The sequence below is a fragment of the Schistocerca gregaria genome, chromosome X (assembly GCF_023897955.1).
Source record: "Schistocerca gregaria isolate iqSchGreg1 chromosome X, iqSchGreg1.2, whole genome shotgun sequence".
NCBI classification, from domain to species: Eukaryota; Metazoa; Arthropoda; class Insecta; order Orthoptera; family Acrididae; genus Schistocerca; species Schistocerca gregaria.
The window spans coordinates 490,115,723-490,141,913 of record NC_064931.1 but is presented as its reverse complement, the minus strand read 5'-3'; the positions used below and the strand labels follow the sequence as shown (position 1 = coordinate 490,141,913).

At 39.6% G+C, this 26,191-nt stretch overlaps 1 protein-coding gene across 8 annotated transcripts in view; it reads right to left on the bottom strand.

The window, feature by feature from the left end:
* Positions 1-19,390: 19,390 nt before the first annotated feature.
* Positions 19,391-26,191, bottom strand: part of LOC126299183 (spectrin beta chain, non-erythrocytic 1) — a 440,083-nt gene continuing 433,282 nt past the window's right edge. For all 8 annotated transcript variants that reach the window (XM_049990953.1, XM_049990949.1, XM_049990952.1 and 5 more), the window contains one exon: positions 19,391-20,577. In XM_049990953.1, coding sequence (XP_049846910.1) covers positions 20,359-20,577 — 219 coding nt within the window. In that variant the 3' untranslated portion in view covers positions 19,391-20,358. The remainder of the gene's footprint in view (positions 20,578-26,191) is intronic.

Genomic DNA, 26,191 nt, shown 5'->3' with positions numbered 1-26,191 from the left:
GAGATGATTTTTTTAAATAAATATTTGCTTTCGTTACCCACTTCGTTTCTTCAATCGGACAATACACATGCAACAGGGAAGGGAAAGAGGAAGGGAAAGGAACGCCGCTCAAAACCCCTGTGCTATCTAATCAAGGACTGTATGACGTATCACACTCCCTAAAAACCAAAGGGTTGTCTCAAACATTCCGCGCTGTAAATAGCGGAAACTCTTGACACTGCTACAGATAATTCAGTAATACTGCGTTCATGGCGTTGAGTGTTTCAACATCGCCTATAACTTTTAATATATTCATATAGGCTGTAACATTGAGGCAGTTATCATTAAAAATTACTTATTGTGGTAGATTACATATTAAACTTCCTGCATGCAGTACCTATACCAGGAGGCGAGATGTCTGTACCGCATGTAGCAGAAGAGGTTATATTTACTAAAACCATGTTTGTTTACAAGTCAGTATGCACAAAAGTGCATGTTTAACTATACACTTTCAAGAGCATGAAGAATAGCGAGGAATCTATTTGGAACAAATTCCTATTCAGATTTGCATCTTACGGAAGCGGAAGCCTAAAGAAATTGTGTGTGTGTGTGTGTGTGTGTGTGTGTGTGTGATGCTCAACTTTGTGGTTCCACAAGCTCGAATAGATCAATTTTATTTATCTACCGGTAGTTTTGGCACAATTGAAAAAGAACGATATCGTTGCATACTGGCACGCCTCAATCTCACTGGTAAAACTGTTCTTAACCTGAAGATAACGAACAAGAAACTCATCGTAATGTTGTGTCAAGACGATGCTATAACTTGGCTAACAACTGGAGATGAAATGAATCAAATTTATCAAAAATGCAGTTAAATTTTCTAATTCGTCTCCTTTACATTGGTGCACTTTAGCCAAAGTTTTCCAGTGAGTAGATTCCACCACTAAATTTTCCCAGTGCCAAAGCAGCTTTGGATGCCCTTTCAGCTTGCATTCGTTGTCTGTTCTCGCTTTCCGTCAGCCAAGGGGACCAGAAGCTTTTCGTGGTGCTGGCCAGCTATTTCTGTCCCTATTGCAAGGTAATCAATAAGGAGAATCCCGCATGTTTTTCTGAAAGCACTGGCCTGAACTTTCCTACAGATTAATTCGTCTTCGCCTTGTTCGTGCATGGCCACCGGCTTGCACAAAGCTTTCTCACACTTAATTCTTCATGTAAAAGGCGCCACACTCTTTCTTTTGATGTACCCCTGGTGTCATCATTCCATCCTACTCTTAAATGCCGGTCATTCAATACCACAATAAGCATTTTCTCGTTTTTAGCTGCAGTAATAACTTCGGGATGTCCTTCACACACGCTTCAAAAACTGTATAGCCATATTTGAAATTAGGTCCCTACTACATCTTCACAGATTAAAATGAAAGAGCCATTTCCTCATAAACTTTTATCAGTTCTTGGACGAATCTCTGATGCTCATTAACCGCCCAAAACAAAGAATTTTTACGGCAATGCAGTTCAAATGGTTCAAGTGGCTCTGAGCACTATGCGGCTTAACTTCTGAGGTCATCACTCGGTTAGAACTTAGAACTAATAAAACCTAACTAACCTAAGGACGTCACACACATCCAAGCCCGAGGCAGGATTCGAACCTGCGACCGTAGCGCCTAGAACCGCACGGGCACTCCGGCCGGCCGACTATGCCGTATTCTTATTTATACATCTGTACGAAAGTTACAAAAAACGCTACCGTACATGAGAATACTTAGCAGATTAAATTAGCACGTGAATTACATTTTTGCATGTCGTGTACAAGCATAACAAAAACAGAATTTCTCCTATTAACAACATCTCTGTGTCAAGCCGATAACTTTTCATCTCATATAGCGAAAACTTCAAAAATGAAACGGATGAATTCAGCGATAAGCAACCTGGTGCTCTTTTTTCATTTAAAAGAACAAAAATGGTCAGTTTTCGTGTATTATACTTTGCAAAAAATAAAACTTTTTCTCCATATTTTAGGCCCTATAGCAATTTTAAACTTTAACTATGCTCTCCCCCGCCAATTGTTTTAGTTCAGCAGCAACAGCTCAACGAGTTTTATTTTTCAATGCTATTTTATGTGAATATATTTATTTGAGATCAGTAATGGCGCTGTTTGAAATGAGTTTGAATTGTTTTTATACACTTCTAACAATCAAAACTTCAATACCATTAAGATGGCAGAGACAAACATCAAATTGGCGTAAACTGTGTATTACACGCTAGAGTTGCAAATGACGTAAATTTGAAAGCAACCGCGCAAAACGGATAAGAGTAACGTCATCTACATTCCGCATGTAAGGAAAGCTTATGCACTAGATTTCTCATTCAGTACTCATATTTGAAATTTCGTTGTTCGTAAGAATAGAAACATCTACCAGCGTGTGTTGGACTCCGACAGCACCATGATCATGGCCTTTTGAGGCAACAGTTTATCTTTCAGTGGTACAGCTGTCTGCATTGGATCCCACAACTGTCGTGGGAACATGGAATTGATGGGTTCAGGAAGGCCAAACTCAACACCGTTTATGATCCCAAGGCCCCAAGTGACAAGTGCTCGAGAGAACAGACATATTTTTCACTGGTCCTTTATTCCCACACAGGTCACATACCTTGAGTAAAGAAATAGGCTTCTTTGCAGCAAGACAAGTGTCCACACAAATAGTGCGATAACGCGACAGTACCACGGGCTGTCAGCATGGCGACCATTGTCATGGGTTAGGTTAGGTTAGGTTAGGTTAGGTTAGGTCTTGACGAGGCAGAAGAGGGAGGCGCAACGATAGTGATGCATCCAACAACAACACTGTACACAGAAGCATCATCACATCGTCATTTTAAACGAGTATTGGTTCTGCACACAGCATCATGATGTACATATCTATGTGGGGTGGCTCAGAAGATAACAAATGTTGCCAGATTGCATCATCAGTAATGGAACGTAGCCAATTTCAACACACTCTACATTGTTGCCAGATCTCTTCCCTCCCCCTCCACACCCCTCCCCACCCCTCCGTTTTAAGCCAACTGGGTGATGCATAGATGGTGGAAAATTCAAAACTGATTGTTTCTGTTGGTCTGGAAAGTTGGCACAGTTGCATGGTTGCCAGATTTGGCCCAAAATAGTGTACATCACTTTCGTCATGCCTCCTCTACAATTTATTATCCAATTGATGTATGTCACTTCCCACCACAACCAATCTATGATTTATGACCCAAAAATGGATGCCATGGATTTTTGCATCTAAAATACACACACCATGATAACCATATCATACTATATTCTGTATATTTACATGCACACCTGCTGTTTGCTATTTACATACATCCACACTCTCCTATCCAAATGAACAGTTCGCATACAGCAGGGTTTTAATCTCGTCAGTACTTGATTCGCTTATCGCCATGAGGCAACAGGCCAATTTCCATTTTCAATATCTTATGCACCATGTGGTCTCATGATTAAAAAGTAGCTTGCTATACCATATATGTAGGGGGGAGGTGGAGCATTGTCAGAGCCACAATCTCAGCTAGTCTTCAACCATGAGCCATTGAGCCTGCAAGATGCACACTTAGTCTGCATTTGGGTGGCACCTGTCGCGGTATAGTATGGGTACAATTTTAATCTAAGATCTACAGCCTCCTCAAACTGTGAGTCATTCACCTAATCTGTCATTAGGCCAATAATATTGTTGTTTCCAGGAGTTATACCACAAGGATTATTGGCTGCATTTCCAGATATGTCGACTGCATCGGGCTGAAGTTTGAATTTGTCCAATATACAAATTCCAAAATAAACAGATTTTGTGCCCTCTACCGAAGGCTTTGTCATCTCCAGAGCGACGATTTCTTGACTGAAGATTGTGGCCCATTTAAAATTTGTCTTGTGGGTATAACTTCTTGTGCCATAACAAATGTCCTGTGGGATCCTGCCCACTTGTCGCACATAGGGTGCCTAAAGGATGCTGCATTCTCGGAATGCTATACAACAACTCTAGAAAATCACATTAATAGTTTTTATAGAAAATAATAAGACTGACAATATTTAGCTTGAAATATAAAATAGTGTCACAAGTGATGAGCGACATGCATCAAAAATCCGAGTCTTTTGCTATATACAATGTTCATGCAAGTTTGACACACAGTTCTGGATCACTATTAACTGCTATTATAGCGTTCTCTGCTAGGCTGCGCCTAGTCCTGTGCGAATACTGTCCACTAATGTCCGGCGTGGGCTGGCAGGAGCAGCGCTTATATTCACTCCAGCTAGATGCCGCACCTGTCATGGTGACACCCAGGTCAGCACGCTATTGGCCGATGTCGTCTCACAGCCTTGTCTTCTCTTGCATTCTTCATGTTTGTTCCGGCGCTTGTGGTTACGCCAGAACTTTCATCCCCCGCAAAGTGACGGAGCGTCGTTGTGTAGTGAGTGTGAGCACGGTGGGAGAGGCAAGAGTGTGGGCGCATCGCTGGGCCAGAAGCTGTGGCTGCAGGGAATGTCAAGCTTCCGCCCACACCCCACCATCCGCCCTGCTCTCTGGCGGAAACATTCCCCGGAAAACGACCAGAAGGGTACGTGTCCACCTCCAGCTGCCATGAACCAGATGAAGGAGGCGTGGGCGGGTCCAGTTCCATCGGTAGGACGAGAGGAGGTGGAGGAGGCGAAGGCTCCGTCTCCATGGGGTCGTCCCTTGGTGTGGTGATGACACCCTCTGGCAGCTGCTGTGGCCGCCGTGTCTTCTGGGTCTGCGAATCTGGGGGAAGAGAGACTGAAAGATCATCGTGTACATGACAGAGGCGAAGTTGATTTTAATAACGGCGCTGCAAGCTATCTGGACCTGAAAGAAGATACATGCAAGTGCCAAGTCTACGGACGATCCCGCTCACGCCCACTGTCTGCTGCCGCTAAAAACCCTGTAAAAAACTATGTCATGCGGCGCAAAGCGATACTTGCGGTCTTCCTTCGGCGCCGGATGCGGAGCAGGTAGAGCAGTGTTCGATGACGGCGGCCGTGAAGCAATTCCGCCAGCGTTGGTCCATCTCGTGGGTGCGAACGGTATGAGGCGAGAAACAGTTGCAATGCTTGATTCCTGGTGTGTGCGCAGAGAAATTTGGCCATCTGCTGCTTGAATGTTCTGACAAAACATTCCACTTCGCCGTTTGACTGTGGATGGAACGGTGCACTAGTTAGATGCCGTATGCCAACGCATTCACAGAATGCTTCAAATTCATTTGATGTGAACTGAGGGCTGTTTTCTGACACTATTACTTCAGGTAAACCTTCGAGGTAAAAAATCAATGACAACACCTGAATTGTGCTATGTGACATTGTCGAGTTCAATGGCACAGCTAAAGGCAACTTGGTACACGAGTCACCCACAATCAACAAACGAGTGTTCCAAAAAGGTCCCGCAAAGTCTATGTGCACACATTGCCATGGCAGACTCATTTTCCACACATGGGCGACACTGTGACGTCATCTGTTCTATTTGGGTGTCCATACGCTGCCAAGTACAGTGTCAACACGCTAACTGTTTCGTACGAAGTGTCCTTCGTGAAGTAACTGCAACACTTATTTTTGCAAAGCTTTAGGGATCAACATACGTGACACCCCATTATCAGCTTGAACAGGAAGTACATCTTTCTGTACAGCGAAGTTATGCCGCAGTCAAAGTATTGTCGCACTACAGAGTACTTTATGCTATTCAATGAGTGAGGCCAAGATCTGCGAATGTATGTCAGCAAAATGTTCAAATCTGGATTAGCTTCCGTGGCCTGTGCAATTTCCCTATAGTTCAGCAGAGAAGACTGAAGCAATGAGAATCCTGAGCATCGATATGACAAGAAGATGCGCCAGAATCGTCGAAGTCTGTATCAGGGCCAATCGGAAGGCATGAAAGTGCATCCGCATTACCATGTTGAGCCGTTGGACGATACACAATCTCGTACTGGTATTGAGACAACAACAAAGCCCATCTTTGCAATTTTTGAGCAGTTCGAACAGGAACCAATTTCTTCAGATGAAACAAGGACTGCAAAGGCTTATAATCCGTTACTACGTAGAATTTTGTGCCATACAAATCGTGGTGAAATTTTATGACACCGTGCACAATAGCCAATGCCTCCTTCTCAATTTGTGAGTGGTTACACTGAGATTTGGACAACACATTTCATGCGAAAGCAATAGGTCTGTCTCTATCACCAATTCTGTGCGAAAGCACTGCACCGGTTCCGTAAGAGGAAGCGTCAACTTGCAATACAACGGGTGTGTCGGGACCAGAGTGAACTAAGCATCGACAACTGAGCAATTTATTTTTTAGTTTTTGGAAAGCTACTTGGCACTCATCTGTCCAAACATAGGGGACATTCTTGTGACACAAGCGATGCAATGTAGCTGTGACTTGTGCAGCTCTCGGCGTGAACCGAATATAATAGTTCATGTTCCCTAAGACTGACTGCAATTCTGTGATATTGCGAGGAACTGGCAGGTCTTGTATGGCTAACAAATGCGACTGAAGACGATGTACACCTTGACTGTTTATGACATGACCAAGATACTGCAACTCAGGTTTTAAAAAAAATAAAATCACTCTTGCCCAGTCTACACTTTAGTCTTGCATCAGATAACACATGAAACAAAGCATGTAAATTTATGTAAATTTGTAATATGTTCTTCAGGTGTACGATCTGCTACGACAATGTCATCCAAATAGTCTGAACAGTTTGGCACTTGTGCAGTCAGCTGTTACAAATGGCGGGTGCGGAAGTACTGCCAAAACGTAAAAGCAAATATTTAAACAAGTCCAAATGATGGTTCAAATGGCTCTGAGCACTATGGGACTCAACTGCTGTGGTCATTAGTCCCCTAGAACTTGGAACTACTTAAACCTAACTAACCTAAGGACATCACACATTTCCATGCCCGAGGCAGGGTTCGAACCTGTGACCGTAGCAGTCGCACGGTTCTGGACTGCGCGCCTAGAACCGCGAGACCACCGCGGCCGGCGAGTCCAAATGAGTATTTACTACACATACCATTTGAGATTCCTCATCGAACCATATTTGAAGATACACGTCGCGCAAATCAATTTTTGAAAAATAGCGTACAGTGCCTAATTTTTCCATGAGATCCCCTGGTTGTGGCAGTGGATACGTATCAATCACAGTTTGTGAGTTGACTGTAGACTTAAAGTCAACAAGAGACGAATGCGACCTGAAGGTTTGGGGAGCAAAACCAATGGACTTGCCCAATGACTAGCTGACATTGGAGTAATAACTCCACATCTTGCAGTTCTCTTAGTTCAGCAGCGACTTTATCCCATAATGCAATGGGAACAGTTCTGGCCTGGCTCAGCCGAAATTTTGCATTGCCTTTCAGCGTAATATGAGCAACAAAATTGTTAGCTTTGCGTAAACCTTCAGAAAAAGTTCCAGGAATTCTTTTATAATGCTAGCTACACGGTCTTTTGCATTGAATGCAGGCACTGACAACACATTGTCCTGAACGTTAAGGCTAAACAAATAAAAAAAATCAAGGCCAAATTGTTCACACACTCGCGGGATTGTAGCACTGTAAAAGTCACTGTTCGCGTATGCGAGCGATAGATAGCAGGCAAAGTACATGTTCCGAAAGCAGGAATGTCTTGTCCATTGTAAGCCGTCAGTTGCATGCTAGTTTTAGACAGGCGTGGAGAGCCTAACAGTTCATTTACATGACTACTGAGCAATGTAACAGAGGCGTCCGTGTCCAACTGGAATCTCAAACGTTTCCCACAAAGAAGTAAATGAACTAAAAGTTTGACTGGCATATCACTGAAGAAACTGCACACTTGCTAAATTTGCTATTGCCTGTTGCAGACTTTGAATATACTGCAGTAATGACATGGGCCTGGGACAAGAGTTTTGCGAGTAGGCTAAATTCTTATGTTTGTTCCATTGCAAACATGCCGATTGTACATGTCCTTTCCTAGCACAAGCATAATACTAAGCTTGTTGGGAAGGGTAGTCTTGGCGTTTGTGCTGTAAATAATACCTAGGGCAAGACTTAATTCCGTTTGCATGTGTAGCCATTTGATTAGCTAACTCTTTACGTGGCGTGAAAGGTTGTTTACTCGGTGTGGCTAGCGCACGCCGCTGGTGCGGAATGGGACAATCGCAAGCGAGGGACTCAACCCGGCAAATAGCTGGCCGCTCAAATGTATGAGCTGACAAGGCACCAGAATCGTATTTGCACTACCTGCAGGAATGACGGATAGGACTGCTTCAAAATCTGTTCTCTGAGTTTGACAGCAGGCACATTGTACACGATCACATCACGCAACATAACATCTGAATATAAAGCACCGCAGGCACACTTGAATTTGCATTTCCTTGTCATTCCAAGTGGCTGATTAGCTCGCCTACGTATGTGTAATGTTACAGCACTGAACTGCATCATCTCCTGAAAGCCCTGGTAAAGGTTCTCATCTGTCATGATACCCTTTGTGTCCTTCGTATGTTATAGTAAATGAACCCAGCAGAAAATGTATCATTCCCTTGAATTCTGTCATCTCAATGTTGAGTCGGAGAGCTGTGCAGCTGTAGAAGGCAGGAGTATCTGCAAGTGAGGGAGAACAAGCTGTGGTTGGTGAACACAAACTTTTGGCTGTGGTGTACCTCATGCTGGTCATTCCAATGGGGAGAAGCTCTTTTACACACCTATGAATGGAACACAGTCCATTAACAATATTTAAAATAACATGGGGAGAGGAAGACAAACTTAGAAGACGTTTTCATGGAGCTGTCTGAGGATATTATCCCTCCAATTAGTATCTGATAACCTCTTTCAGATTTAAAAGTCAGAAAAAATTTCCTGCACAGGAAAGCCTATTGCATAGCTTCTTCCAGAAGGGCCATGCTATCTAAGGTGGAAATCACACAGCGACTAGGGAGCTGCCTGAATTCTATGATAGAGGTGAGGTGGTGATTTCTTTTTGTGGTGACATCTAAAGACTTGCGTTTGTGTCACCAAACCCACAACTCCAAATTACTTCATCAAGGTAGCTTGTTGCTGTGTGACACCAGTAACTTTACATATCGCCTTTGGTGCAATGAGTTGTGCATCCAGGAAAATGGGCACCCATTTCAACATCTCATTTTCAGGAACATTCATCTGCACACAATCAATTACGTACATGTTTCAGCTATCCCTACAACTTTGAACATGTTTAGCTCCCTATCTAACATTGATAGAAATTTTATTTCAATTAATTTGTACTCAGATTGTTTAAATGCAGCAGCTACATTATAGAAAACAATAATGTTCTATTTGAAATATTATACATGGTGTTTTGCTGTAATTCTCTAAAAAAAAAATAACTAAATAAACTATATTCATAACTCTGTGGTAAGAGGAATGTTTCTTACATTTACCTGTCTAAATACACATTCCTTTTACTTATTCTGTTGTAAGTTACAGAGAAAAACACCTTATCTTAAACACCACATACATTAAGGGTGCTTCACAATTCTTATTACAGTCTTTCAGTGGTTGTAAAGGTGACTTAGTAGATAAAGTTTTGATAAAGGGACCATGTCTGTAAAGGTACTCTTTTGATGTAAAATAAGTTTGAAGATTGGATCAGTTTCAAATCTACTGCTTCATGGTACACCAGGAGCAAAAACAATGACTTGTGTGCTCTACAGGAGCTGTTACGCATGACAACCTTGCTATTTGTTGCACATTATGTATCTGCAGTGCAGGATGTCATACTCATGGTCCACAAACCCTGGTGCACATCCGTGGAACACCACACTTAATCCTTGTAATTGCAAAGCCATTGTTGCATTCAGACAAAATCGGTGTCTCATGGACTGAGGTGATCCAGAAAACATTCTCAGTAAATGGATTGTGCATATTTACCAATATGTACTGCACTGTAGAGGAGGATATTTGAAAGTGGTTGAATAGTCAAACAATACATTTCTGCACATGGGTTCCTTATCAAAACTTGATCTACTAAGTCCACCCTACAGCCTATAGCTGCCTGTAATAGGAACTGTGACACACCCTTCATATGGTAGAAGCTGCGGTTTCTCTGCAAGTCCTGATCCTATTCTTGTACCAATGTGGCATGGGAACCATCTTTCTTTCCCTCTGTCCCTCCTCCAAAATAAGTAATTTTCACCTTGCTTAGGAACTTGCTGGTCTCTCCAGGCACACAGTGACATCCATTTAATATTGTTTTACAAATAGTCCACAACTAATACATCAGACAAGGCAGACAAGGCACAGGTTGTGTGATCTAATGATTTCATATCGGACATGTTGTTCTCAGCCCCTTACTTGAATTTTGGAGATATGGGTGCAACTGTTTCACTGGAACTATTATTTGGTACTACTTTTCTCATTGCCATGACAGTGCATCGGTTTTCTCAAAAATATGTTCATCTGCACATACTTGTTGCCTTAGTCTTCGACATAGGTTTGCAACTACATTTACAGGTGCAGGTTGTTGGGCTTTCATTGGCTGCCACTGTCTGGGAACCAACACTGGTCACAAGTAGAGGCCGCTTCATTGCCTAAGCAAATGGCTTCATAAAGGCAGGCAGCTGAACTTCTTTAAATGTATTTTTTGCCCCAGAGTATGCGAAATGTTGGGTGACAAATTTCCTGTTTTCTCCTCTATAAAGACTGGATATGTTCCAGACCTGATGTTATTGGGAGCAGTTCATATATATGGGTGGAGTATTTTCATCATGAACGCTCAAACAATATCTACCTCACATTGCCTGCTCTTTGCGGCATCCAACTGTACTCGACTCAAAATGTCATTTGAAGTATCACAAACAGTTAGGTACAGGTAGGCCTGATCTTCATAAGAATGAAACCTGCTGCAACATACTCAGGCAATTTCAGTAAATTTAATTCAGAATAAAGAATACTGTCTTCCATTTATTATTTTCATTACATTTCTAATGTCAGTCACACTTTCATTGTCCAGTTCCTGTTGTTGGTCCTGCTGTTGACTACACCTTTACTACAATTCAGAGTGGTGTGTAGATCTGTAATTATAAAATATTCTTCTAGCAACTAATTTGTACAGTTTCAATAACTAAGAGAATCCTTTATGGATTTCAGGAGATGGAAACTTTATAATTCCAAAACTGACCACAGTATAATTTGAATAAATACACTATATTTAAAAAATAAAAAAAACACCACAAATAAATTATCCAAATGGCATGGAAATTTGTAGATATGATGTACTGTACAGACAAACAAATGTTCACAATTTCAGAAAGATTGGATAATATATTCAAAAGAAAGAGCTTCACAAATTGAGGAAGTCAATAACAGATTGGCCCACCTCTGGCCTTATGCAAGTAGTTAAAACTGTGTGTTCACCTAGTGACACTAGTGTTGAACAAAAGAAGACATTCAATGTAATACATAAAATAATATGATCTTCAGTTAGCCTCAAGAAAAACATAAAGAAAGATTTTAGGTAACCTCATAGGAAAGAATGTGATGTCTTATCATGCAGCTGTAGACAGGAATATCATCATGGAAGTATCAAGATTTTTTTACCCCTATCACACATAAGATGAGCGAGACATTCAAAAGACTTGCAAGCAACTTGATAGTGATCAAAACACAGATGGCTATTATGCATCGTAAAGCAACAGCTGCTTTCTAAAGACGGCCAATAGTTAAAATGGATCACAAAATGTAATGCCAACTGTAGGCACTCCACAGAGACTTAACAATTGGACTCACATTTATAAATTGTTAAATGAAAATAAATTTAGTTATTGCTAGAATTAAGGAACCATTGAGGTAGGTGACTTCTTCTGTGATGACTTCCTTCATGGAGAGGGGAGGAAATGTGAAACGTGTCCAAGGAACCAAATGTGAGATATTTTTGTTATTTCAATTTTGCAAAAGATCACCCTTTTTGTTAATCACATTTCCATTGATATGTCAACAACTGACTGGTTCATACTGGAATAGGATGGATTATCATCAGCAAAGCTGTCTTGCCAATCAAAACACACTGCAGGATTCCAGAAATTGTGAGACTGAGGGCTCTCACAGCCATGGCTGAAACCTCTCTTCTGTTCCAGAGCAGACATTAAATGGCTTAGTCTTCTTTACCTTTGCATTCCCCTTCTCATCCAAGATGGGGCTGGGGCTACTAGAGTTATCTTCTCCCATGCCCTTTGCATTTCTCACTATGCAATTCCAATGACGAAATGAAGCGATATTTTGTTTCCTTTTCTGTACCAGAGTATGTATATTAATTACAAGCCCATACCACTTCCCAATCCTGAAAACACTTCCAGGTGGGTGTACAGCATATCATCTTCCATTTCGTTTTTGGAGACTTTTTCTTCTGAGAACATGAACTGAATATTCTCAAGTGGTTTCAGCAGAGCCTGTCATCTGACACCACGTGCCCCCTGGCAGCCACAAGCTCCACTCTGTTAAGTACAATATATCTTTGGGTGGTGTGTTTGTAACACAAATACAGTTACAAGCAGATTGTTGATGAAACTGCTTTGGACGAATGTGCCCAGTGAATGCAATCTTGGGTTGGCAAACTTCAGTTTAGCTTTGCCCGTAGATTTCTTGAAATCCATTGCCATCACCATTATCAACACTATCATTATCATTGTCATTGTCATTGCTGTCACTGCCAGTTGCATCCACACCTGCACCTTCTTCATATGAAAACTCCAACACTGGAGGATCACAGGCCTCAAAATCTGATTCTTCCATCACCCTCAGTAATTCTTCATCAGTGACTTATCTGACAAAGAGAGACATGACATGCAGATGAGAATAATGGCTGTTGATGTAGTATGATGGCCAGCTTGAGCATAGTCTGTAGGCAGTTTTCCAAATTTGGGGAAGAAAATGCCTGACTGGTTCCCAATCTCCTCTTCAGATATGTAACCAAAAAATAATTTTGAAAACATACAAACAGAACAAAGTGCACTCAATTCACAGACAGGGTCCACACAACTTTCTTATCTTATAGTAACTGATGATTGTGTTCACAGGAAGAACATACAAGCATACAACTAACATTAAAGTTAACTCTAAAACCTTGGATGGGCAAAAAGTCCCTGCAAGAAGTGGCAAAAATACTGGAGTAAAAAAGAACTTGTTACCTTACTCCATTCAGTGATGACAAGCAAAATGTTGCCTTATTTGTACACAAGCTGAGAAATCTTGTGTTAAAATAATAATCAAATTAAGGTTTCACAATGTACTGCACTACATAAGTGTGTATTAACTACTATGGTTTTTATAACATTTTTATGTGAAAGTTTTCAGGAAAAAATATGTGTGTTCAATTTTTTTTTTCTAGTAATGAAGAAGAATGTAGTAACTCTGCAGACATGTAATCTTGCTAGAATTAAAAGGTGCATCAAGTTTAAGCCTTTTATGTGGTGTAGACTATCATGTCCAGTAAGAAAATGAGAGCAAATAACCACAATTTTGAGTGCCTCAGACCCACAAATACTCCTTCATATATTTGCAGTTATGTCAATCACAGGGAGATGGTATTTTACTTAGATACTGGTGAGAAAGGTTACAGTGTTCTGTGGTGTAGTGAGCAGAAAATTTCACACGGAACATTCTACCCTAGCAAAACACTGAAGAGTGATGACAATAGACAACTGGAGAAGCTTGGATATTTACTAGATCTGAATGCCATAGAGCACACACCAATATTTCAAAGAGAGATGTCCATTCTTCATGAAGTAATAATCAGATAACATACCAGCATACTTACCAACCAGCCTCACAGATAACTGTGTCAAAAACATGTAGATCATGAATTGTTGCTCATGTAATTAATACTCTTCTCACTGCACCACTGCACAATACTGCCTTGACTGTATCTCTTTTTATCATCCTGTGTTAAACTATGAAGTTTATGTGGAATTGTGTATACAAATTCAACATATTTCCTAAATGTCTTAACAAAGCGGTGTTAAAAAAATCACTATTTTCCAAGTGTTTAGCAGGATATAGACATACAAACATGATTTTAGATGACCCTAGTCACAAAATACTGATACTCATCTGTTTATGATTTGTTGATTTATCCTTTTTTAGTTTATGGAGGGAGGGGCAAAATGAAAGAAAATATATATATATTTTTTTTCATTTTGCCCCTCCCTCCATAAACTAAGAGAGAGAGAGAGAGAGAGAGAGAGAGAGAGAGAGAGAGAGAGAGAGAGAGAGAGAGAGAGAGAGACTGAATGTTTCATTTCTTTTTCTCCCTATTTTGTTCAGTACACGTACAGCCGGGAAGGGAGGAAGCAGGATGCATCAGAAGAGCATTACTTTATGGGTAATTGTGGCAAGATGACATCTGAAAACAAAGGCAATGATCTGGCTAAGTAGTGCAAGACTTAAATCAATAGAAAATTTCAATAACAGATAACAAAAATTATAATGTTAGACAACAGAGTAATCATGGGTAATAAAAAGGAATAAGAATGGTGAGCAATAAATTTATGATCTTTTGGCCTTTCTAGGCGAGTCTGACTAATATAAAACTCTTGTGTCTCCAGTCAAATAGTTTCATCAAAATGGAACACATTTCAAAGAGTGTCACACTCATCACCTTTCTGGTGAAGTAATACCATTTCAACAAACTCACTTAAGGAAACATGAGAGCTTTGTATTAGAACAACAAATGTTACTTTGTCATGTAAAGGCAGGTATATGCAAAGTACTTCTTTACATTCTGGGATGAGCAAATGTGACCATATATGGTACATCACTGTAAAGGAATGTGGTGTGTGTGTGTGTGTGTGTGTGTGTGTGTGTGTGTGTGTGTGTGTGTGTGTGTGAGTGAGTGCAGGATTGCAGTACTCTGGTGCATGGAAAAGCTGGTGAACTAGAAAAAAGCATCTTTATGTCCCTTTACTGTTCCTCAACTTATTAAGGCAGAATGTGAGTGTGATGGTATGGGACATTGTTTTACATAAGACACAAATCACCTATGACGTGCTGAAGCAATATAAATGGATGCACATGACTAGACAGTACATGCTTGCACTGTTTACTGGTGAGAGACAATGGCTGACTTACCAGGTACCACATTTCATCCTATGTAAATGTCCTCCACAGATGAATATATACATCACTTGCTTAAATGATGTCTTGTTGCAGCGGTGGATCAGGGGCCTACATTCTGAGGCCAAGAAATGTATTCAAAAATACCCTATCCTTCACTTCGTAACATAAAAGTACCTAGTGTTCCTGAGTAGTAGTAGTAGTAGTAGTACAACAAATACCACTACTACTGTTAACAACAACTACAATCACTTTTATTTACAAATGAACTGGTAGTTGAGTGTCGTTACTTGTAAAACAAGTTAACTTGATGATACTCCTCTTTCCTGACTTTGTCAATGACCCTGCCATACCTTGTGTATCAGCTTTCGAGTATTCGTAGTACTGGTATTTGAGCTAAGGTGTAAGCAAGAGCTGATAAGTGATCCTGACCATACTGTTCATCAAATATGTTTCTATGCATTTAAGACAAGGAAAATGAAACAATGGAAACTGCAAGTTGGAATACCAACAATGTAGGGAAAGACAGATTGTTACTTACCATAAAAATGGCTGTGTTAAGTTGCAGACAAACTCTCCCCCCCCCCCCCCCCCCCCCCACACACACACACACCATTCATTCATGCAAGCAAGCACACCTCATGCATTAATGACTGCCAATTCCTGCCAGAACTGGCTGTCGTGTGTGCATGAGGTGTGCTTGCTTGCATAAATTAATGGTGTGCATTTCTCTCTCTCTTTCTGATGAAGGCTGTGGCCACAAGCTTATGTGTAAGTGTCTTTTAATTGTGCCTGTCTGCAACTTAACATATCATCTTTATGGTAGATAGCAATCCGTCTTTTTCTCCATTGTTAAGAAATGCAGGAGAGCTTCTGTGAGGTTTGGAAGGTAGGAGATGAGGCACTGGTGGAATTAAAGCTGTGAGGATGGGTCGTGAGTTGTACTTGGGTAGCTCTGATGGTAGAGCACTTGCCCGCAAAAGGTAAAGGTCCTGAGTTCTAGTCTCAGTCTGCCAGGAAGTTTCATATCAGAGCACACACTGTTGTAGAGTGAAAATTTCATTCTGAAAACTCCTTTCAACTGAAACATTTGTTGCAGGAATTGTGGTAGCTAGACAAAATAATCTGAAGGCTTCTAGAAGAATTTGGTCCATTCCCTTCTAAATCATTCTTTTGATGATGATCCCAAACAGGGAGAGTGAAATGTTTCCTAATGCTGAGAAGAAAATACAGTCTCCAGTTCTAAATGTAAACAAAAGCAACTGAAGGATGCATGATAACTAATCCAAACTGTGTACAGGGAAACACTGAGCATAACTGACAAGCTGAGTACCATCGCCTCATTTATAAAAGAGCAGTTTATCATGATGTGCAAATCTTGTTTTCAGCTATGTTATAATATTATCCAATACCTCGAAGTACACCTGTTTATATTCTGACATCAATCAATTACCGATGCATTGATCCACCATTTCAGCTCTATTGATGGAAGCTTCAGGTTGTGAATTAATAGAGTGTTTTGTGGAATTTAAAAAGTCGATTAATTTATCTTCATTTCTTAAGTTTTTCAAGTAAGCTATGCATTCTGAGACAGCATTGTTACAAAATTGTGCATCACTGTTTTTTTTTCTGAATAATAAAGCAGTTCAGTTTTTAAAAATACTTTGAAAAACAGATAGAAAAGAAACAAAGTTAATGTCTAGGAGTCTATTTTTGAAATCCACAGGCTTCTTTCATAGTCGTTGTACTAGCATCTGGACTTCAGTTACTTCATTTAAAACCTCAGTTATCACCAGATGATTTTGGCATGGCAAATTTTATTTTGGCATTACAATTCCCTCTTGTTTTGCTGTTTGAAGGAATGCATTTAACAACAAGACTGTTGAGAACTGCTGTGCATTTGAACATTGAGCAAAACAGTGAGTAAAAAGAGCTTCAGTGGCTATTTCACAGACCTTAGTTTGCTGGCCATTAAATTCCCCGGCCATAACAGATGCACCATCATAGGTTTGGACCACCACTTTGTTCTCCATATCATAATTCCAAAACATACCATTGAGTACAGCGAATGAAGCAGCAGAAGTTCTAGCTAGGCTAACATCATGAAAAATAAGGAAATGTTCTTGAATGCCACCATATGATTCCACTAGTCTCAAAACCCTAGAGCACTTGGCTTTGAAACATCTGTTCCTTTGTTCAAAATGGAGGCACAAAATGAGGTTCTATCCAAACTCGAGTGTAAACATTCACAATTCATCTCATTTATACATTCACTCAGTTCATTCTGCAAAGTTTTTGAAAATCCCCATAAATAGCCTATTTTCTTTCAGTTTGCTTTCAAATCTTCATTTCTGTTTAGAACACGTTTAAAGATGGCTCTGAAATTTCCAAGATTCAGTGAGTCTTCTGTCTCTCCATGACTTCTGAAAATTAGCTCCTGTCTACACAAGACTTGCAACATCAATTAGAATTTTCACAATCTCTCTGTTAGCATTCACTTTGTTGTTTGTAGTATTCATTAAGTAGCTCTGAAATACTAAATGCTTGTTTGCATAGTTCTTAAAATGAAATAAAACTACTTAGTCTATCTCTGGAATAAGCATGCAATGCTAAACCTCCGGACAGATTCTTCACATCATCGAAACCTGCAGCAAACCATGTAGCTTTTTCTTATACTTAAGAGCAAACCTGGCCAGCAGAATAGTTTTCCTTTCATACGGTTAGCACATAACTTGTACTACCCAGACTGTTAACTTTTGAATATACATGTTTTGAACTTATTTTTCAGAAGAAAGTGTAGTGCCGGTGTTAGACATTCTTTCTTCAAAATTTGATGTCATTCAGTTTCATATCTCCTTGAAAATGAAAGCCCCTACAAGGAAAAAATGATGTCCTCACTTGAAAGCATTACATTAGTTCTTGGACTAGGTAGGGCTCCATCCAAATTCACTGCACACAAGACAACTAATGTAAGAGAAGCCTAGAGAGGCAGCTCTACAGCTGCTGCCCTCCTGTACCACTGATGTGCACAGCAACACGGCTAAGGCAGTCTCAGTCTGTAACCCCCCCCCCCTCCCTTCCCCTTTCCCCCTTCTTCTGTACGTAGTAGTAATAATGTTAAGTTACCACAGCAACCAAGCATTTACAGGTGGCCTAGCACATGACTGGCCTCCTTGCCATATGCTTCGCACCTCTGGCTGTCTCAGGTTGGAGTTAAGCTTTCACACTTTGACTTGCTCTCTAATTATGGAGTTCAGAAGAAACAACACAAACTAACTTCTTTTGCTCTCACTGACAAAAGTGCATAAAGGTTTATTGTAAAAATAATTATTGCTACTACTACCACTACTACTGCTGCTGCTGCTGCTGCTGCTGCTGTCGCTTCTACCACAGAAAAGTGAGGCAGCTTGATCTCATTTGCCTCCTCTACTCAACTGCTACCGCCTTTTCAGCATACTTATTCCCTGCCATCATCATGTACCAACATGTGCCAAGACTTGTCAGTCCAGGTGCCCTTTTTTAGTACTATGCAAACAGTCTATAGTTCTGTGACCTGTCACATGCAGTGAGCAACGGAATACATGTGCGGCAGAAGCACCTGTACCTTATAGTGAGGTGTAGGATCTCTGAGTTACATGGCTGCACACAAGTTGTTGTTGTACAGCACTGAACTGGTGTAGGATCTGCTGTGCTGTTTGCTGTTTATACACTGTTAAAATCTGTGACATTTGGCTGTGACCACTGCTCACAGTAGTTGATTTAGACAATCAGCATAAACTGGATTTCTCATATTCAGTTTTCCATACCAATACTGATCATTCAAATGATATTGCACTACACATACATTCCCATTATATGTTTTGTAAATAAACTAATGATAACATTGTTATGATGTCTGTTTTTCACTCTATTTTAGTTGCAACTTGGTCTTATTGAAAAATATTTTGTATTAGTACAGTATCTGAGTCTCAGCATATTAATTAAAATGCATCTATGACAGCAGTGTATGACTAGGATTATTCAAATGCCAGGTTAGCCTCCTTTTTTCAGCCAGGTATGCAGTTAGTGAGAAGGGACAAGATAATTATTGCAAACTCAGTTTCATTTTTCCCAGTCTCATTGTTTCAACAGAGTTACTGGAAAAAATGTCACTTGGTATCAATGAGGAGCACTTAAGGAAATATTTTGCAAAATTAGCATACAATCATTGTGTGAGCTGCCAAAATGCTGTATCTATAAGTACTCTAAGTGGATTGGGGGGAAAGATGGGTGGGGCGTGGTTACTCGTAACAGAGATAATATAGCAAATGGCATATATTAAGGTTACCATTTCTTATTTACATTGAGTTTTTGGTAAACATATCTTGTTAAATCATAGGGGTTCCTTTCAAGTCCTTACTACGGCATTACAAATGTCAATAATGTGTCAATACTGTCAAGACAATCCTAAGAAATAAAAAATGTATTTGCAGTGATTACATTTTTCTTACAAATATTTAATTACATCACCTAAAACTTTTCATAAACTGTCTGTTACCTCAGAGAGTTTAAGGAAAGAAAGAGGGAAAGAAAAGTATGTAACATTATCACAGAAGTACTCAGTTCTTCTTGAAAAGTGGTATCAGAAAATCACATGCCATAAAATTTAGACAAAAAGAAATTACAGATCATTTGATAATAAATATTTTAGTAAGTCCAGTTTACAACTGTAATTATACAGGTCCCAATGAAGATTAGCTTGTACGGCTCTGTGATGTTGATTTTCCCAGAAACAAAAGAGGTGCTTACAAAAATACTTTCACATCACATAGTGAAAGAGGGATGTAGCTAAGATTTAAGTTATGAACACATTCATAATTTATTTTTATTACAGAAATAGAATGACAGAAGAAAGTATGACACTACTTCTAGCCAACTGAAATTTTCTTATGTATATAGATCTTTCCTCAACATATTAAAATAATAAAGCACCATGTTTGTCCACTGTTTGCAATATGTTGAGGGGGGTGTATGATTGCCTCTTTCCATTTTTTACCAGTAGCTACACTCAGTTCTATTTACAATTTAGGAGAGACACTTGTTGACCTAACACCTGTGAAGGTAACATGATAAATTATCAAAATAAAGGTCACTGTTAAAATATTAAGTCACATTAGCCATACTAATGAGACCATAGCTGCACTTTTCTCCATAACACTACTATTAAGTTTGCCTCGGCTTAAGCCGTCCACATGGAAACTGGCAGTGCACTTCACCACAAATAACACTCAAAGATGTGTAGCACGTTTCTGACGGAACAGTTTGCTGAGGACATTACTGGTTCGTTTGTCTTTATCCTTGCGTGTACTGGGTGCATGCTGTTCACTCTCAGACGAGCTCTCACTAGGACGTTGACCCTCCAATCCACCAGCTCCTCCAGGTCCAGAACTGGCACTGTATGCTGATAAAGATGATAGTCGAGAACTGTAGTCTGGTGGCAGCGATGCCTGCAGAAAAGATACACATTAGTCATGTCCACCTGTAGCATATAATGATAATATAGAAAAGTAATAAACAAACATTTTGGTTTCAACAATTCAGCAGAGGAATAATTGTCCAAATATAGGTGTTAAGTTCTTTACTTCCTCTTACTTACTAACTACATCTTCCAGGCAGTGTCAGTGAGCCTACAATTATCCATGTAACAAAATGAACTTAGTATTTTCATAGAATTAAAAAAAAAAAAAAAAAAAAAACATACCAATGAAGCGCATGAAGAATATGTAGTAAAAGCAGGAATAAAACAAAGGGTATATAATAGAACACATGAAATAAGCACTGAAACTAATATTTCACATATAAGGTTAACATTATATGAGAGACTCCCCCCTCTCTCTCCCATCATCCTCAATGCATATATTTCCTTCTATTATCAAATTTAAAAATTCCTTTATGACTCAGGGTGTGTCCTATCAACTGATCCTTCTTTTAGTTAAATTGTGGCATAAATTTCTTTTTTCCCTAATTTGATCGGCACCACCTGATTTGTTATTCAATCTACCCATCTAACTGTCCAGATTCTGCATCATATTTCAAAAGTGTCTATTCTCTTCTTCTTTGTACTGCTTATCAGCAATGTTTCACTTCCGTTAAAGGCTATTCTTCAGACAAATAACTCAAGAGAATACTTTGTGACACTAAAAATATTAGATTACAATTTCCTCTTGTTTAAAAATGCTTTTCTTACTGTTGCCTGTCTTCTTTTTATATCTTTTGCACTTGAGCCACCATCAGTTAGTTTGCCGCCGAAACAGAAAAACTCATGTACTATACTTTTAGTGCCTCATTTCTTCATCTAATGCCCTCAACATCGCCTTATTTAATCTAACTACATTCCATTACCCTTCTTTTAGTGTTACTGATGCTCATAATATAATCTGTTCTCAAGATTCTAGTCACACCATTCAACTACTCTTCCTAGTCCTTTGCCATCTATGCCAGAATTACAATATCATCGGCAAACCACGAAATTTTTATTTCCTTCTCCCTTAATTGTAATTCCCTTTTCAAATTTCTCCTCAGTTTTCATCACAGCTTGTTCACTGTACAGACAGAATAACATCAACGATAGAGTACAACCATGCCTAACTCCCTCCTGAACTATGACGTTCCTTTCACGTACTTCAATTTTTTCAACTACAGTCTCGTTTCTGTACAAGTTGTAAACAATCCTTCACTTCCTGTTTTTTTTATCTCTGTTACCTTCAAAATTTCAAAGAGTGTAGTCCAATAAACATTGTCCAAGCCTTTCTCTATATGTATGTTTGCCTTTCTTCAATGTATCTTCTAGGACAAGTCTTAGGACTCTTTCGTGAGGTAGGCTTCTACCAGTTTTTCCATTCTCCTGTAAGTAATTCATGTCAATATTTTGCATCCATGGCGTATTACGCTGATGGCTTGATATTATCACACCTGTCAGCACCTGCCTCCTTTGGAATTGGAATTATTACATTCTTCCTGAAGTCTGTCTAATATCTCACACACCAGATGGAATAACATTGTCATGGCTGGTTCTCACAAGGATCTCAATAATTCTGGAGGAATGTTATCTACTCATAGAGCCTTGTTTCCACTTATGTCTCTCTCAGAGTACCACACCTCCCACTTCGTTTTCACACATCTCCTCTTCTCTTTCTATTATATTGTTCTCAAGTTTGTTTCACGTATATAGATGTACTACATATTCTTTCCACCTTTCAGGTTTCCCTTCTTTGCTTAGTAGTGGCTTGCCACTGAACTCTTGATACTCATACAGCACCTTCTCTTTTCTCTGTAAATCTCTCTAATTTTACACAAACACAAATATTAAATACACCAAATGTGGCACTTTATCTTCACATACAAGTAAATCAACATGGCGCCTGCTGGGTTTACTTTTATCACCAAATCACTGCACAGGACACCCAAATATGACCATGCAAATGTATTTCTAGTGGTACAACAGAACACTGAGAATGTTTATGTCAGTACTTCCTCAATATTATTTTGTCTATTTTGTGTGGGACTGATGACCCTGTAGTTTGGTCCCTTTATCCCTCACATTTATATAAGTAAGGAACAGGAGCAGCTCCAGCACTGATCCCTTCAGCACCCCCCCCCCCCCCCCCCCCCCATGTAATTGGTCCCACTCAGACCCCACATCATAGCCATTCTCAACACTGTGGAGAATGACCTTCTGCTGTCTGTTATTGAAGTTACTGATCAGTCATATATATGTACTGTATTTAACAATCACTTTCTGAGCATTGCTGGTGAATTGTTCTACACAATATCCTTATCCCACTAGTCAGACACCCAGGCTGCCGCTTACTGCTAGTACCCTGTTTAGAATGTTCTAATGGAAAGCAACTTTTAAAAAGCATGAGAAATGTGTTAAGGAAGGCATATTTGTCATCTATATTATCGGCGCTATAAACATCCTGCCAATCTTGTTCATTAACGAGGTTTTAAAAAACCATCTACTGCTGTTGAATTAGCTTTTATACATAGTCTATAATTATATATAACATTTGTTCAAGTACAAAAACTTTTTAGTGTTAAAATTTGTGCATCACTGTCTGAATGGCCTGTCACCCTTTTACTAACAGAATGCCCATCTAGTAATGAAGAATGAATAAAAATATTGTCTATGGTTGTGCTACTGTTCCCCTGCACCCTGGTTGCAAAAAAAAATATAGTCTGCATCAGATCATATTAATTTAGATCTTCCAACAGCCTTTTTCTTGCACAAATGAACCAACAATTAGATTTTTCACTTAACTCTACAACATCCTATTCCCCACACAACACTATTCTGATATAATGCCACTTCAAGGAATGGTGTTGAGTGTGCTTCGGTATGGTAACCTTCCTAAATGCCTCAACAGCCAGTCTGCCTCAACCAACAGTCTAGCACATTTTGCAGTGTTGCTGGAACCATATCAAAAGCTACAATGAGTAAGCCAGTTCTCCTTTTGAATGCATGCTTGTTCCTTAAGCCATTAAGACCAATTTCAGAATAACATTCCTGTATTTTTCAAATGTCTCTTAACAGGATAAGCTTTCTTTTTTCTCTAACTCTCAAGATGAAAAGTGAATTTTTCCAGTTATTACACAAAACTATTCCAGTACTATCTTTTTTTGCCAAAAATCAATTACTTTCTGATGAAATCTACACAGATATGATAATTTTTCCATTTATCACTGGCAGTCTGAATTATAAAGCTGGAGTTATTGCACACTTTTTGCTTGATTCAAGCCTGCAAGAAAAAATGTAGGATTTGAGGATTTGCCTCAATGTGAAAACACCATTTGATTTTCATATTTTTTCCCTCATGAGGGACCACAGTCACGCAAAACTTTTTGAAAGAAATTTACGCTATTTCAATGTACATCATAATGAATACAAATCTAGAGTCAATTGCTGAAATTTCTTTAACAAAAGTAAACAAAAAAGCATTTGTTTTACCAAAACTAATTTTTTCAAAGTTCTACCATAATTAAAAATATAGCAATGATGTTAATACTCTGCCAAACATAAATGAATGAAGCTGTGCTCAACACTGTGATGCCAACTGCTGCTCAAATTACTGCTGCAGTTGCAGTATGATGTGCCACAGACACACGTTGAAATCAACAGTGCTTTACTGTTGTATTGGAGATAGTGTGACTTTTACTTCTGACTTTGATCTGCTTGACTTAAACAATTATAAGGGACATACATTTTAATGTGGATTGTGAATTCCAAATGATGGTGCAGCTTATAATTTTTCACATTAACAAATCACTGCCAGAAGTGAAAGATGTGATAAATTACTAAAAATGCTAATGCTTGGGTTTGTGGTCAGACACGTACTGAATATACACCGACAGAAAAAAATAATTAATGAAGAATAATGAAATTTTGGGAATACGTTCGTCTGGGTAACATATTTAAGTGATTAACACTGCAAGATCACAGGTACTGCAAGTTCGAGATAAGCCATTATATGTGTGTAATGTTGGTACATTAATAACCGGTATAACCACCAGGATGCTGAATGCAAGAATGCAAACATGTTTGCATTGTATTGTACTGTTGTACAGGTGTGGATGTCAGTTTGTGGGATGAAGATCCATGCCTGTTGCTCTTGGTGGGGCAATACAGGAATGGTTAATGCTGTTTGTTGATGATGCTGGAGTTGTTGTCCAATGATGTCCCATATGTGCTCCCTTGGAGACAGATCTGGTGATAGAGCAGGCCAAGGCAACATGTTGACTCACTGCAGAGCATGTTGGATTAGAACAGTGGTATGTGAGCAAGTGTTATCCTGTTCGAAAATATCCCCCGGAATGCTGTTCACAAATGGCAGTACAACAGGTTGAATCACTAGACTGATGTACAATTTTTCAGTCATGGTGCATGGGATAACCACTAGAGTGCTCCTGCTATCATGCAAAATCACACCCCAGACCATACCTACAGGTGCAGGTCCAGTGTGTCCAGCTAAATGCCAGGTTGGTTGCAGGTCTCAACTGGCCTCCTCCTAGCCAACACACAACCATCGCTGGCACCGAGGCAAAACCTGCTTTCATCAGAAAACCCAACTGACCTCCACCCTGACCTCCAACAAGCTCTCGCTTGACATCACTTACATGCACACTACAGAGCATCTGGGCTCAGACCTGTCCTTTAAGTAACTGATTTGTAACAGTTTGTTGTGTCACTGTGGTGACTGCTGCTACCGAAATTGCTACTGCAGATGCGGAACGATATGCCACAGCCATACCCTGAACACAAAGGTCTTCCCTCTCAGTACAACAATGTGGCCATCCAGAGCAGACTCTTCTTGTGACCGTACATTATTTTGATCATGACTGCCAGCAGTCATGTACAGTGGCTACATTCCTGTCATGTCTTTCTGCAATATTGCGGAGGGATCCAGCTTCTTGTCACCCTATTACTTGATCTTGTTCAACCTCATTGAGGTGGTGTTGATGGTGCCTTAAAGGCATTGTTAACTATCATCATCTCATGTCCAATCTCAAAGGTAACTAACACTGATGACCATTACAGCATGTGTTTACAGAAAACTTTATTTACATCCTCATAGTGGCACTACTAGCATCACTCTTGAGTGACTGGTGCAAAATTTGAAAAAGACATCATCTTTTGGGTGTAGGAACATACCTACCAACTTTCAAACGTGTCGCACAACTCCTCCTTGGCAATGCGATAATTTTTTTTCTGTCATTGTATTAGAGCAAAACAAATAAAATATTTTGTATCAAGGTATGTCTGCAAATCTTATATTTGCTTCTTAACATGTACCATTAAATTTATGTGGTTCACTGCAGAAGTAACACACAAAATAGAGCAAAGTATTTTAAGTGATTTATTCATTTTTAATGGTACACATGCACTGCCTGACAGAAAAAGTGATGCACCCAGAAGACGTGGTCACATATTGTACATGTACGAACAATCAGTGGGTATGTAAATAAGTACAGTCGCAATTCTCTGTGACAGGTAGAATGGCCACCGGAGTACATTATTGTTGCTACTGTGCCTGGTAGAGTTGTGAACAACATCAGATACTGAGT